Below are 14,881 nucleotides of genomic sequence, written 5' to 3' on the forward strand. Positions count from 1 at the left end.
TGTTCCCTAGTACAAGCTACGTACATGCCTTCATGCGTGCAGCAACGGCTCCCTCTCACCATCACTACCCTCATCTCCTGCCTTGCAACTCCGCATCACCTCCCAAAGCAACCCGGCCTGTACGCCCGCAAACACCACATAACCAACAGCAAGCCAGCCCGAATAATTATACCACCCACCCCACCACCCCAAAAACCCATCGTACCATTCCCACCGCGAAGGTACCTCAACGCTTAACCCCCATACTACGCCCATGACGCCAAACACCACCGCCTGCATCGCAAGCCCGACTCTACTCAGTGCTCCCTCTTTCCCCTCATCATCCTCTTCTTCCCCATTCTTTTCGGCACCAATCGCTCTCGCCTGCCAAAAGAACGACGCGATGCCCAAACCGATGACAATCCAATTGATGCAGAGGATGTGCGCGCCATGCCATGCCCAGGCGAACATGATGTGGGTAAACCAGTCAATGCTGTTAGCGTAGAAGGCATAGACGAAGATCGGGAAGATCAGTATGAAGAAATATGTTGCGTAGGCTGTTATGGCGGAGCTTGTTGATACGTCGCGGTAATTGGAGGGGTAGTGGAGGTGTAGGATTGACCTTTGCGGGTGGAAGTAGTCAGTATGTCTACCTTACCTAGATATGAATGGAGAAATAGAATTGACGGAAACGGCACTTACAAGGTGAGCCAGTACAACAGTACAACAATCGTTTGTGCTAGATCGATCCAATTCCCCACGGTTACGGGTTCGCGGTGAAAACCTTTGTCTTCTCGGATAGAATCTACGATGTAGAAGAAGGTGAAAGCGAATTGTTCGGTTGCTGAGATGAGGTTAAACAGCAGGTAGTTTGTCGAGATACCCGAACTGTTTCTTCTGCTGATAGTGCGATAGAGCTGTGGTATGATGGAGGCTGGAGTAGACACTAGGAAGACACTGGGTACTGTTAATATAGTATACGGAGTACTGCAGAATACGTACATGCGAAGCCAGTTTGGTAGGTTTAATACCGGCATGTTGCAAAGCTCGAAAAGCCGTTTATGAGTGTCTACCGCAACACCCTAGAGATGCGAGTTAACTTACTGACAGCCATCTTCTCAATCATCTTCGTTGCATACAAGAGTACAACGCTGATGCCTAGCACATCTAAGACATCCAGGCCTGCAACGCTGATCGCGGGGGCGGCACAGTGCATTAGCGCTGCGCACCCCCTTGCTTGCCAGCAAAACCTCCGACCACACACTCGACCCTAGTCCTTCCACATCCCAAACCAAAAATCCGAAAGATGCCCCGGCCCATCTACCTCATCGTATTCAACTCCCCTCTCTTCCCCGCGCACTGGGGCTTCTGGATCCCGCACCTCTCGTCTAGCGACCCTCAAACCGGGACCTATCTCAATGCAACTGGCGACGCAGCAAGTGGCTTCAGTATTGAATTCGAACGCAACTACGAGCTTGGTGCTGATGGACGACGGTACCAACTCATCTCTTTGGGGGACGTTGCGGATGAACATGTCGTTGACGTAAAGGGTGATGGGAAGTGGTCCGTTGATCAAGTTGCGAGAGATCGGCTTGAGGAGGTTGTGCTGGGTGTGAAGCCACCGGGGCCGAGTTTGGTTGCTGCGGATAGTAAGGTGAGGTTTTCGATGTGTAAGCAATTTATGGAATGGCTGATTGACTGGATGTGGTAGGTACCAAGAAAGAAGGTGGAGATAAGGAACTGTCAGACTTGGATACGCGATGCGGTTGCAGCGCTGGTGGAAGCAAAAGTCATGGACGAAGAGGCTTTGCGGATAGTAGAGAAAGCGCCGAAAAACTGATTGAGAAATGTCGACGCAGTTCTCTTCTACATACTCAACGATCACCACCAGCTTCTTCCCGCCCAAAACTCGGCACATTCAACATACCAAGCCCCCCCCTCCATCAACCTACCAAATCTTCGGCACAAACATCGGCGTCTCCCTCTTCCACTTCTGATAATCCTTGCGATCCCCATACCTCTTATCATACTTATCCTCACTCAACGGCACCCCACTAACCTTCAACAACAAGAAAGACACAAAAGCCGGACTAGCCGCACACATACCCGCAACAAGCACCTGTCCCCCAATCCCTCCACTCAATCCCAAAGCAGCCTGCGCAGGCTGTCTAACCAGCAACCCCGCGGCCGCAATCGCAATACCACTCCACAGCGTCGCCTCGCCGAAGTAATTCGGATGCCGACTCTTACTCCACAGGCCGTGTGTGAGGAACTCTTCGGAGTGTTTCTTTTGCTTTTTGCCTTGGACCCAGGCGTCCTTTTGTCTATCGGCCACAACTTCGAAAGTGAGACCGAAGACGAAGATGGCGAGGCCGAGGATATCTGTTAGGTAGGGTTTTGAGGATACGGCTTGCCCGAGGAGTGAGGTTGCGTAAGCAGACCGAGGAACGGAGTTCACCAGGATAACGGGCAGGGTGCAGAGAGACACCCATGTTGCCTGAGCGAAGAAGGCGACGAGGAATTTAGGCGGGGAAGTACGGATGGAGTCGAAACGCGAGTCTTTTCCTTCGTCGCTGGATATGCGTTTGTAGAGGTAGGAACCCACTGTTTCATCACCATTAGCACCTGAACTCTCCTTCAAATCCAACTATTGCGCGCGGAACGTACATCTCGTAGCCCAAATCCCCACGGCAGCGCTCAAAAGCGCCTGTCTCCACCACCACGTGCCCTGTCCCAGGCCCTGGGCGCTGAAATACTCGGTTATACCGCCGGTGATGGTGCCTGCGGCTCTTGCGCGCATGTAGGGCAGGACTAAGCTGAGCGCTGTGCAGGACAGGTATGTGAAGCTGCCGGAGAGGTCATAGTACCGTTCCGTTTGCGCCGCGATGGAGGGAACAGCGACGGCAGCCTGGATACCGTACGCAAGCGCAACAGAAGGAACAAGCGTACGTAGAAGCGGGTTCTTGAACGCCGTTGCGCGAAGAAGAGTCTGCAGGAGCGTCATATTGCCGCAAAGCTTCGAAATCAGAAAAGCAGTTGAGGAAACTTCGGCGCACCCCAACATATAACCCTCAATCGGAAACCGGGAGGATCTTCAGGTACTCTTTATGCAACCTCGCTATTTCAACCCAACAAACACACTCATCGGCGGTTCATCCGGCGCATACCGTTGTTGCAAAGCGCCTGGCGATCTAGACTCGTAGTCAGGATCGATGCCGTCATTCCTCGCTTACCTCCACTTGTGACTGGGGTCCAGCGGTAAGCTTCCGGATAGCGCGTAGGGCTCGGTGCGTTCGGACGCCGGCGGGCTTCGCATTCAGGATACGAGATCTTGCTTACGTGCATAAGGATGCGTGTTGACGTACTGCATTGAGATCTAGATTTACAGAAGATGCATGTATGGTGCGGGATGATGAGGAAGCCCGGAGGCATAACGATACATTTCGCAATCACTCGCGCCGCACCAAAACACCATGCAAGCCGCGTACCTAGCCCAGCATCCAGCCATACAGCCCCCAACACCCAACTATCATAGACGCGTCAATGCAAAACACTCCAATACACAAATCCTAACAACACAACAAACACCAGCAACACAGCGATGCAATTGACACTACACGACAAACCCGAGAAGATGCCGACTCCCACTCTTCCGAAGACTCTATCTCCTGAACGCGGCTTCGACCTCCTTGGTGCCCCAATCAATCTCCACCTCCCCACTATATACATCTTGGTTGATAGTCGTCATGCGCTCTGACACCTTATTGTATGTCTTCTCGCATTCCTTGAGGACCTTGAAGACGAGGTCGCGGCTGATGGTTGGGTCGTCGGCATCGCCAAAGTGCTTGTCGACGCGCTTCTTGAGGGCTTCGATGCCTTTGCGTAGTTCTTTGGCGTCGTGGGAGTGGACTAATTTCTTGAAGACTGAGCGCGAATGAGAGGAGCGTTGGGCGATGGCTTGGGCGCTTGCGCCGGGTTGTGAGAGGAGGGTTTCGGTTGATTCAATGAATTCCTGGATCATGTTAGATTTGGTGGTATATGAGGATGTTTACTTACCAGAAGCTTGCCCAGTGGCCTCCGGATGACGGCGTCGACATAAAGACTCATGTGCTCGCTGTATTCGTCTTGAGCCTTGCCTTTCCAGAATTCTAGGACATTGACCGAGCGGGCATCAACCTCCTCCATGTAGTGGTTCATGTTCTCGATGAGCAAGATGTGGTAGTTGAGCGCCTCTTTATCTTCAGGGTCGCCCTGTCCTTGTGAAGCCATGACGGTGGGTGACTCCTTGGCGATGACCTTCAAACTCTCAAACATGGCCTTGTTGATCCTTTGGTACGCTTCGTCAACCATGTCGCGAATTTCCAACTTGTCTCCGCCTTCTGAAGCAGGCGGCAACATGTTCTCGATCGCGACAGAGAAGTGTGGGAAGGTCTTCATGAATGAGATGACTCCCTTGCGCTTCTTGATCTTGACCTTCGTATCTTCAATGGCCCGTATCTGCTCGTCCAAGAAGCGGCTGAACAGCCCTTGCAAACGTTCGTGTATCTTTCGCAGGTTCCTTGTCAAGAAGTCCTGGTCTGTCTCTGCGATATCGAGCAACTTCCGGTCGACAGCACAAAGAATGCCTACACCTTGCCTACGAATAGTCAGTAAGCGAGCAATGTATAATATGAAGATGACTTACAGAGGATCAGCTTTGGTAGCCCAGTCCACAAGGCTCTGAATCTCAGAGGGCCAGAAAGAGAAGATCTCCTCCATGACACCAGTGACGTGTTTTGCCATGGCTCGGTCCGCCTCGAACTGCTTGCGGATCCAGAGGTTGGGTCCACGACGCGCTTCAGGGGGCGCGGCTTGCACGGCCTCGGGGAAGTCAAGCGAGTCAGTTGAGGTAGCATGGAAGAACTCAGTAATGAAGTTCTGCTCCGTCAAAAGAACCGGACCGGTGTCTTCTAGGATCCTAGCGAAGACGTTGAATGCGTGGAACTTGCCGTCTTGAGCCACTGGCTTTGCCTTGCCATCTTTGTCCCCAGACGCTGATCTCAGGCCACGAGCTAGGGTCTGACTTCGCTTAACGGTCAGCTTCCTTGCCGTACCTAATGTGGAGGTGGTTTCCGGCTCTTTCTCCTGTGCAGTAAAGAGCAATTCTTGCTCCTCGCCAGTGGGCTTTCTTGCGAACCGTCTCCATGCCAGGATATTGTCGCGAACCTCTTGTTGATACACCTGCGCTGCTTGAGTTTGATACATGCGTAGTAGTGAGTCCCATGCTGCCCTGTCGATTTCTTTCGCGAACAGCATGACTGGGCTCAACATCCACAACTCGTTTCGACCTGCGTCATGCGCTTCTACGTTCCTCTTGAGAGATGGCTCAGATCCCTGGTCATCGAGTCTCGAAAGTGCGTCTTTCGTCGATAAGAATGCTGCGCCGAACGTGATTTCCATGTGCTTCTTGAGCCTCTCGAGGAACATGGAGCCCTCATTGAGGTACCTGTCTCGTTTCTCTTGCAGAGCTTGCATCGTTGCCAAATCGCTATTACCAAATCCTGGTCCACTGCTGATTGTGCCTTGTCGAGCTCCGGCGACGAAAGAAGGGTCGATTGTAATGAGTGCCTTGTAAAGCAGAACCAAAGAAAACTCAATATCTTTGAGTCCATTGATCTTGCCTATAGGAGCGCGTCTCAATGACTCCAGCTGATCTGATGTGATCGAGATAGTGTCGACTAGCTGCTGAAGTTCGTGCTGCAGTAGCCGCTGGTTCGCAGTCTGCACTTGCAGACCTTGACTCTGTGCTTCGATGAAAGCGATGTCATCGTTCAAGCTGCTCAGCTCAACGTTGTAGAGGGTTAACAGACCCTCAAGCTCGTCGCACTCAGCGATCGCGCGGTCCAACATGCGCTCGACAGCCTCTACGCGATCGTCCTTCTGCTCCAGGTGATTTAGCCAGCTCCCTGCTTCCACGCGGGCGATTTCACGTTTGATATCATTCTCCAGAGACTCGATGTGCTTGGCGGACAGCTCGTTGTTTCCCCATCCCAGTTCAGTCAGCAGACTCTCAAATTCCAATCCCCGCTCGTCAATGATATTCGGATCTATACCAAGCTTGGATATGTTGACAATCTGTTGGTTGGACCGGCGCTTCTTTCGGCGCACCTCGGGCTCAGGTTCAATGTTCCTTGACGCTGCTTTTTCTGGAGGTGGCGGAGCAGGCTGTTCTTCGACTTCTTGGACAGCGCCAGCCGCAGTGCGATCACCTGGGCCAGAGACTGTAACAGACGGAACCACCTCGGTACTAACGCGCAGTCGCTCTTTAGATGACCTGTCTGGTATCGATTTGGAGGGCTCTTCGAGTGTCTTCTCGACTTCTTCTTGAGGTGTTTCTTTTGGTGTTTCTTTTGGTATTGGCCGCTGGGGCACAAACACTGCGCTGACGCCGTCTGCTTCATCGGATGTTTTCGTCTCCTTATTGAAGAGCTTTGCAGCAGCTCCGCCAGCACGAGGCTTGAATGCGCCTGCCGCCGCTGCTGCCTTGCGAAACTTGGTCGCCGCATTATCGTTAAGCAGCGGCTTCTTGATCATTGGCCCAAGGCCAGGGCGTTCTTGATCCTCAGGCATTGAGTTGGTGCGTTCTAGTGGTTCTGGCTCAGGCGCTGTCGGTGGTGTGGCAGGCGCCGCTACTTCCTCAGCTTGTGGTGCTGCTGGTATTGGCGCAGTCGGGATTTGTGGAAGGGGTGATGTGGGAGGAGGCGTAGGCTGTGGTGGTCGAGAAGGCAGTGGGTCTGCGGGAGGCGCGATGTTTTCCTGAGAAACGGGCTTCAGTCTCTCGGGTATCTCCTGAGGTCGTCTCCGCGGCGGTACTTCCAGTGGTGGGGCAGGCGAGCCTGAAGGCGTATGGAATGTTGAGCGTGGCTCTGCGCCTTGGCTATCGACACTTCGTTGTGACATCTGTGACGGCCGGGGCTCCATAAGTGGCCTTCTCCTTTGGGGCGGTTCTTCTGGCGGCATGTCGTCGTTTCGTGTGAAGTTTGAACTGGTGTTGCTCTGAGCTGTACCTGGTCGACCAGCGCTTTGGGCTGTTCCAGGCCTGAGACCCCTGGGCGACGGATCTCTCCTAGGCGAGGGGTACCCGTTCTGTCTGCGTGGATCTGGTGGCGCAATACCTGGTGGCGCGCCGTCCAACGATGGTTCGTCAAGGGATCTTTCCGACCGTTGCGATTGCGCATCCTCACGTGGCGGCCCGCGCCCTGGACTCAAGCTTGCTGGGAAGTTGCCTGAATCCGGTGTCCGTGGCCGACCAGCGAATTCAGAATTCGAAGATTGTGGGGTCAAATTGCGAGACGCAAACTGTGGTGGGATAGGGCTTTGTCCCTGGCCAGGACGAGGTCGCATACTATCGCCGCTAGGCCGAGAGCGAATGCTTGGGTCCATTGACCGCTTTTGGCGAAGGTCGGGCATAGATGGCGCGACCGAAACTGAATTCGGCATGAATGGCGGAGGCCTACGGGCGTCATCCCCAGTACTCGGTCTACCCAAGTCGTCTGGTCGTCCTGGTCTTCTAGGTGGCCCCCCTAGCTCTCCAGGAGGTCTCCGGAAGTTTGGATTTGGGCCAGGTGGAAGGGCTCTCCCGTCAGATATAGGCGGAGATTCGCCGGGTCTTCTCGGTGGTGGTCCAGGTGACTTTGGAGGCATTGGTCTTTGATCTGGTGGCCCGGGTCGCTTCTGGGACGGACTTTGACCACCCTGACCACTGGCTGCGGCGGCTCGACCTTCTGGTGTCGCAAGATGCGGCTGTCCGTTGGTCAGACTATTCAGCTCTGTCACGCTGAATCCTGTCAGGATAGGAAAGTCTCCTTTAGTGTACTTGTTGTAGATCTTAACCATACTTCCAATAAAGAACTCCTTCTCCTTAGCCGTGCCCGCTTCCCAGTAGTAAGGCTTGCCTATGGTCACAGTGAAGCCTTTTTCCCCAGCCCATAGCTTCCGCTGTGCCTCCTCTTCACTGGTAGGATTGAGGTGGGTGTAGTTCTCGATAGCCGTAAGCTCCTCCATAGGCCACGATTTTCCAATGGAGAAGGAGCCGTTGGCGTTCTCCCTGGCTTTGTGCAGCTTCACCCTGCCTGTGTTTCGCACTGATATCATGATGATGCGCGCCTTCTTGTTCGACGGGGCCGAGCTCGGTGGTGGGGGCGACTGCGGGTAGCCGCCATCTTCTTGGACGCGGATGTGGGTGATATAAGATTCCTGGACTTGGGTTTGTTAGTCGATGTTATAGCACGTAGAGGTGTACGCCAAGCATATATCCCAACATGCGCGGGTACTGATGTAGACACGTACGCTGGCCCTGGTCATCCGTCTTGGAGAAGCAGCTTTCGGTGATTCTCTTCCGCTCGTCGTCGAATCGTTCTGCGCGCGACATGCCAGAGGGCGTCGAGCTGGAGGCAGAAGGCGCCCCCCTCGAGCTGCCAGGTGGGCGGCCGGCAGGAGCTCGAGGGTCCCCCGCCCCGTTGGTGTAGTTGCGTGGCCTCCCCTCCATTCTGCTGTACGGCTATCTGCAAGGCCGATGGGGTAGTTGAAGGCGTGGGTGGATGATGCGCCGATTACTGCCGCCGGGCGCTAGCGAGAGGACCTCCGGGAGCTGCCATGAATCGCGAAAGGTGGTAATGAGTCTTGCGATGGCCGGGCGATGCGACGTCGACGGGTGGAGCGGCGGTGAGGAGCAATCGGGGTGCTCAATGCGGTAGTCCCGGAACAAGTGCTGCCAAGTGCGCCGTTCGAGGGAAGAATGTGGGCGGCGAGTGAAAGAGGCAATGGGGTGGTGTGCGGAGAGGGACGTCTGGCGTCGTGTACTCCATATGAGACGGCAGGCGCGCGGGACAAGGATCACGTTTAGGGCCTAGCGCAGCCGGGGCGCTGAACCATTCCGCCTACCGTACTTTTTTTCTTGCGCGACGTCTGCTACCTTTCACGCCAACACCACTACTCCACCACCGCATTCCACAATTTACGACACGTATCGCGCGCAATGGCTACCGGAAAGAAGGCCTCTAAGAAGTCTAGCGGCGACAAGAAGCAGAAGGCTGCATCGACAGAAATTCCGCAGCTTGAGCTGGTAAAGAAGTTCCTCAAGAAGAAGGGCGAGAAGGATGCTGTCACCAAGATTGACGAGGAGTTTGACCGATGGTGTGCGTCGCCCATGAGCGACAACGATTCTGAGGCTAGCGACGAGGAGGAAAGCGCGTCCAGCAGCGACTCAAGCAGCGAGTCTGAGGCCGAGTCTAAGCCAAAGAAGGCCAAGAAGACCGCTGAAAAGAAGGCAGCTGCGAAGGACGATGCTTCCAGCTCATCGAGTTCATCCGACTCTAGCTCCGACTCTTCCAGCTCCAGCTCAGATTCCGATTCCGAATCTGAGAAGGAAAGCGCGCCGGCGAAACCCAAAGCGAAGAAGGCCAAATCCGTGTCTTCCTCCTCCGCTTCCTCCTCCAGCGACTCGAGCGACTCCGATAGCAGCTCTGAAGAAGAGCCCGCCAACGTCCCGCTTCCTGACTCCGACTCGTCCGATGCCTCCAGCGACTCTTCGTCCAGCGACTCGGATAGCGATTCCTCAAGCGACAGTAGCTCTGAATCAGAAGCCGAGAAGAAGAAGGACAAGAAGGTGAAGAAGAGCAAGAAGGCCGCTTCAGTCTCATCATCGTCTGCTTCAAGCGACTCGGACTCTTCAGATTCTAGCGACTCCAGCGACTCTAGCTCCTCCGACAGCGACTCTGATGAAGAGCCAGCCAAGACGAAGAAGGCCAAGAAGAGCGCAAAGAAGGCTGCCACACCCTCGTCCTCAAGCGATTCTAGCTCCTCCGACAGTTCGGACAGCTCTTCGGACAGCTCCTCCGACTCCGACAGCGACGACGAGAAGAAACCAGCCGCGCTCGAGCGCAAGGCCTCTGGCAGCGACTCGTCCCAGACTCTGCCAGCAACATCCCCCGAGCCAAAGAACAACAAGCGCAAGGCCGGCTCTCCTTCGCAAGACGCTCCCAAGTCAAAGCGAAGCCACGTCGAGAACCGATTCCAGCGCATCAAGCCCGACGTCGTAGTCGACCCCAACCTCGCAAGCAACGCCTACGTTTCCTACGATTACGCCGACCGCGCGCACGCCAAGTTGATCGTCACCAAGGGCAAGGGCTTTACCAAGGAGAAGAACAAGGGAAAGAGGGGCTCGTACAGGGGTGGCATGATTGATACCTCTGGCGGCAAGGGCTTCAAGTTTGAGGACTGAGCGTCACAACCGGATATAGATGGGAGACGATTCGCAAAGCATTTTCACGAGCAAAAAGAGGATATGCGCCTTGGCGTGTAAGAGTATGGCGAACACGGAGTTATGTATACCAAAAGCAGCATACCCTTAATTGGCGACACTAGTACGAGACTTTGGTCGACTGAGGGTCGGATTACTGTGTTAAGAGTTTGAGTTTATAGATTTGTACAATTCTAATCGTACATTGCATATGCACATTTCTAGTTCCATCTCCATGTGCCAGTCCGTCTCAGTGTTCTTCATTTCATCCGAGAAGACTCCGGTTTCGTGTCGCGATGCCAGTGATTCCGTATTGTACCCCTCATCGCTTGTAGACTTTATCAGCGCGTCATCCTTCCAGCCATCATGCCCTCCAATGTCTGAAATCGCACTTCGCACGCATCCATCTCACTCCAGCCAACCCCATCCCACATCTTCAAGCCTTCTCCCCACCCTCCTCCTCAAACTCCACCGGCAAATTCATGCCCACCCTCCTCGCGCTCAATCTAACCCTCTCCTCCTCTGTCATACCCATGCCCGGATTATACCGCTCCAGCAATGTCGAATGCATCCGTTGCGCCTGCACATATTGTATGAATTGCTCCGCCTGTTGTAATTGACTTTGCGTGTTGGCATTAGGGTTCGGTTGCGAGAGTGTCGAGCGGATGCGCTGCTGCAGTTTTGAAGGTGCGGAGAGCTTTTGGTGTTGGGTGCGGGTTAATTGGGGGGTGGAGGGGAGTTCGCGGAGGAGGCGCCGGTAGATGGAGAGGATTTGGGGGCTGGCGGGTGGTACCATTGTGGGCGGTGGAGGTAGTTGGTTTGGTTTGGGAGATTAGATGTATCGGAGAGGGATCGTGGTCTTCAGGATGTGGTGGTTTGCCGATGTGGTGATGTTGGAGAAGTTCACCACACGGAAGTGCTGCGGCGAAAAGATGCGGAAGAGCTTTGACCAGCCGTGAACTTCAGGTGCACCACCACTGTTCCTCCGTCTTCTTGTACGAACGTGATGAACAACTTACCGCCCAGCTCACGATACGTATGCCGCAATTGCATACAACGGCTATCGCGCCAACATACCACACCCCTCGCGCGATCGCAAGTCCGCCTACAGACCACCGATGCATCTCAAGATGATGCGCCCAATGCGAGATTACGGATACGGAAGCACTGGAAGGGCGATGCGATAGCGAAGTTCAGGCCAACGGCGCCAACACGCAGTATATTGCATATGAGCAAGACGGAAAATAAGCTGCGCGTAGAATTGACGGACGAGCAAAAACCGTCTGCGGAGGACCTTGAACGAGTAGCGAATGAACCACGACCTCTTACGATGCGAGAGAGACGGCAACAAAACAGAGATGCGCCCATGACCACCGCACAAATGCGAGCAATGCGTGAGAGCCGAAGACACAAGAGAGAGTCGGAGATGGAACAATTAAAAGAAGAAGGGAAAGAAATCGAACTAGCGCAAATGAACGCACCTCACAAACCTCTTATCAAAAAGCCAAAGAGCGTTGTCATTCGCAAATGGGAGACGAATTTTCCTGCTGGTCGTAAGAAATCGTTCGAAGACGAGCTAGTACCCTCTGCGCCATCAGCGCCCTTAGGCAGACGATCAAAGCCCGAGACAACACTAGTATCAGCGCCTGAGACACCAATCAGTTCGCTCTCGCTCAATCTCAACAAATTGCAAGACTTCAATTGGTACTGGGATACCTTTCCCCCTACGGTTGCACAGAAAACAACTGCAAACCACTTCTTCACTACCCACGGCCGGAACGCAAAGTTACTAAGGAGCATAGCTCAATTCCGTCTTTTCCCCGAATCTGATGTCCCCGAGGTAGCTTTCGTCGGTCGTTCCAACGTCGGCAAGAGCTCGTTGCTCAACGCCGTCGTAAACGCCGATATCAAAGCATTACTAGCGCGTACCTCATCCACCCCAGGCTTCACCAAAACAATGAACCTCTACGGTCTCGGCGCCGGCAACGGCGTAACCATCAAGAAACAAGGCCAAGACCGCGAAAAGATCGTCGGTCTCGGCGGCCTTACTATTGTCGACATGCCCGGCTATGGCGAAGGCTCACTCGCATCCTGGGGTACGGAAATCATGAAGTACATCACCAACCGCAAGCAACTCCGCCGTGTCTTCCTCTTGATCGACGCCGAACACGGTATCAAAGATAAAGACCGCTCCCTGCTCGCCTCGCTGCGTTTGGCTGGTGTAAGTCACCAAGTCATCCTCTCCAAGCTAGACAAACTGTACATTCCCGCTGCCAAAGAGATCAAACGCCATGATGGGAAAGTGCTGCGTCGCTTGTCTCCTAAAGGTAGCCCCGAGGAACTTAGAAAAGCGATGGAGAAGTTGAAGTACGACATCCAGCCGCCGGTCGGAGGCGGTGCGCTAGGAGAGATTCTAGGTGTGAGTGCGGAGACGCTGGTGGAAGGGAAGAGGTTGGGCGTTGATCACGTGAGGTTTGCGGTGCTGAAGGCTGCGGGGTTGGATCAGAAGTTTAGGAGGGAGAGGAAGATGCAGGAGGAGAGAGCTGACAAAAGGGCACTCGAGTCGGGCGACTTTGAATAAGCCAGAGTTAGAATCAACACTCCGTTCTCCAACACACACAAACTTTACAACCTCGCCCTCACACCCTTCCCTGGTATCTCCGGCAACCCGCCCTCCAAATCCCTCGGAATCAGATGTTCCACATCCCCCAAGTTGAGATACCTCGGATGGCACTGCTCCAACGACGTTATACCCAGCAACCTCATCGTCGTTTCTAGCTCATCTTTCATAATGTCGATGAAGTGTTCCACACCTTCTTGCCCATACGTCAGCGAATACAAAAACGGCCGACCCATTCCCACGGCCTTAGCGCCCAGACACAGCGCTTTTACTATGTCGGTTCCGCGCCGGATACCGCAGTCCAGGTAGACTTCTAGGCTGGAGAAGACTTCGGGGGCGTGGCGCCGGATTTCGAGGAGGGTTAGGAGGGAGGGTGGGGAACTGTTGTTCTTTGTTAGCAAACCACTCTACCATTTTGTGGATTTGGAAAGGGAAGGTTAAGAGAACATACGTATCCAGATTCCTACCTCCGTGGTTCGTTATCACTATACCATCTAAGCCGTATTTCACAGCTAGCACCGCGTCTTCAACTGTCTGTACCCCCTTCGCTACGATGGGTAGTTTAGTTGCTTTGCGCAGCCAAGCGATATCGTCCCAGTTAAACGTGTCGTCTATGTAGCCGCCCATGGTGCGACCGAGGCCACCGCCTTTCTTGTCGTTTGTGGCGGCCGCACCGCTGATGGCGGCTTTGGCGAAGGTTGCGGATTCGACTTTTACGCGCTCGTCGCCTTCTGTGATACGGAGTTAGCATCAGTCTCCGGGTGCTGGAGATGCAGAGAGGAGGGTTTGGTAGGATGAGGTAGGACATACCTCGTTTCCCCTGCACGGGTCCGTCGATAGTGAACCACACACCCTTGATCCCATTCTTCTCCGCGTCTTTTAGGAGAGTTTCAGATGCTTTTCGGTCTTTGTTGACGTAGAGTTGGAAGAAGAAGGGTATGGAATCCTTTTTCACACTCCCCGTAATTTCTTGCATGGTGAAGGATGCATTTGTTGAGATCTGCAGATCATGTTAGCACACCATCTTTCTCACCTTCCCATCTTTCAACCCATAAACCAAGGAACGAGTCAACATACACACTGCGCAACCCCCCTCCCCTCACACCCCCTCGCCAACGCCTTCTCCCCCTCCGGATGCGCCAACCGCGCCATCGCAGCCGGACTAACAAAAAACGGCAATTCCACGCTCTGCCCTAACATCTTCGTTCTCGTATCCACATGCCGGATGTTCCTCAGTAGTCTCGGTCGAAACCATATCCGATCAAACATGCTCTTGTTTGCGTCTCGCGTCACCAGGTTTGTGGCGCCGCTGGAGTAGAAGGCCCATGCTTTCTTACCCAGAACTTTCTCGGCGACGGCTTCGAAGTCGTAGCTGTTTATCAAACTGCTGAGAGGCGGCTTTGAGGCAATTGATAGGGCCGGTTGGGCGGATTCTGTTGGGGGTGGTTTTAGGAGGTCGTAGGAGGGTGTTGAGGAGGACACTTTGCCGATGCGTTTGCCTGGAGCGAGAGTCTTCTTAATCAAAGTGGGTGAGTGGACGGAGTTGTAGGTTAGGGACGCGTCGAGACCGGCGTGTTTGGTAATTACTGGGTTATTGTCAGCGGTAGCCTATTCAGAAAGATTCTGTCTAGACCTGGCTGTGTTGTAGTGAGGACCCCAAGAAGGGGTTGGCAAGAAAGTTTAGTTCTTCTAGGTACCCCCAAACACAGCATGACTCTCGACTTGAGTAACAGAATTGAATGCACTCACTCTCATTGCCACCAGGATGGCTCGGTATGAACTCTGTTATGTCCCAGACCACATCATCAACCACTATCCAACAGTCTTGTTCACTGGCATGCTTCTTGATCTCTTCTACGGAAACGGGTCTGTCCTCCATTTTGTCAACGTGCAACAATAGTTCGCGACAATTTGATCGGACTAAACATGCAAATAACTTCGGAACGTATGTACTATTCGCGAGGCTGTCAATTGGCGCGGCAGCCACCTCGCTAGTCGATCTG

At 53.9% G+C, this 14,881-nt stretch overlaps 6 protein-coding genes across 6 annotated transcripts; 2 read left to right on the plus strand and 4 right to left on the minus strand.

Moving 5' to 3' along the window:
• Positions 1–677: 677 nt before the first annotated feature.
• On the minus strand, positions 678–1,016 carry J4E84_006366 (uncharacterized protein; the record flags this gene model as incomplete). Its single annotated transcript, XM_049388956.1, has 2 exons — positions 678–896; positions 1,011–1,016. 2 exons carry the CDS (start codon positions 1,014–1,016, stop codon positions 678–680), a joined length of 225 nt encoding a protein of 74 aa, XP_049243230.1.
• Positions 1,017–1,927: 911 nt separating this feature from the next.
• Positions 1,928–2,983, minus strand: J4E84_006367 (uncharacterized protein; the record flags this gene model as incomplete). Its single annotated transcript, XM_049388957.1, has 2 exons — positions 1,928–2,583; positions 2,647–2,983. The coding sequence occupies 2 exons, from the start codon at positions 2,981–2,983 to the stop codon at positions 1,928–1,930; spliced, it is 993 nt and encodes a 330-aa protein (XP_049243231.1).
• Positions 2,984–3,640: 657 nt separating this feature from the next.
• J4E84_006368 (uncharacterized protein) lies at positions 3,641–8,506 on the minus strand (the record flags this gene model as incomplete). The annotated part of the gene is made up of 4 exons (XM_049388958.1): positions 3,641–3,991; positions 4,036–4,615; positions 4,664–8,219; positions 8,308–8,506. The coding sequence occupies 4 exons, from the start codon at positions 8,504–8,506 to the stop codon at positions 3,641–3,643; spliced, it is 4,686 nt and encodes a 1,561-aa protein (XP_049243232.1).
• A 489-nt stretch (positions 8,507–8,995) lies between these two features.
• Positions 8,996–10,240, plus strand: J4E84_006369 (uncharacterized protein; the record flags this gene model as incomplete). Its single annotated transcript, XM_049388959.1, has 1 exon — positions 8,996–10,240. The coding sequence occupies one exon, from the start codon at positions 8,996–8,998 to the stop codon at positions 10,238–10,240; it is 1,245 nt and encodes a 414-aa protein (XP_049243233.1).
• Positions 10,241–11,648: 1,408 nt separating this feature from the next.
• Positions 11,649–12,839, plus strand: J4E84_006370 (uncharacterized protein; the record flags this gene model as incomplete). The annotated part of the gene is made up of 2 exons (XM_049388960.1): positions 11,649–11,652; positions 11,707–12,839. The coding sequence occupies 2 exons, from the start codon at positions 11,649–11,651 to the stop codon at positions 12,837–12,839; spliced, it is 1,137 nt and encodes a 378-aa protein (XP_049243234.1).
• Positions 12,840–12,883: 44 nt separating this feature from the next.
• J4E84_006371 (uncharacterized protein) lies at positions 12,884–14,757 on the minus strand (the record flags this gene model as incomplete). Its single annotated transcript, XM_049388961.1, has 5 exons — positions 12,884–13,259; positions 13,330–13,609; positions 13,689–13,878; positions 13,956–14,464; positions 14,628–14,757. The coding sequence occupies 5 exons, from the start codon at positions 14,755–14,757 to the stop codon at positions 12,884–12,886; spliced, it is 1,485 nt and encodes a 494-aa protein (XP_049243235.1).
• Between the last annotated feature and the right edge of the window lie 124 nt (positions 14,758–14,881).

The sequence above is a fragment of the Alternaria hordeiaustralica genome (genome assembly GCF_023758085.1).
Source record: "Alternaria hordeiaustralica strain BMP 2776 chromosome Unknown scaffold_12, whole genome shotgun sequence".
Taxonomy (NCBI): Eukaryota; Fungi; Ascomycota; class Dothideomycetes; order Pleosporales; family Pleosporaceae; genus Alternaria; species Alternaria hordeiaustralica.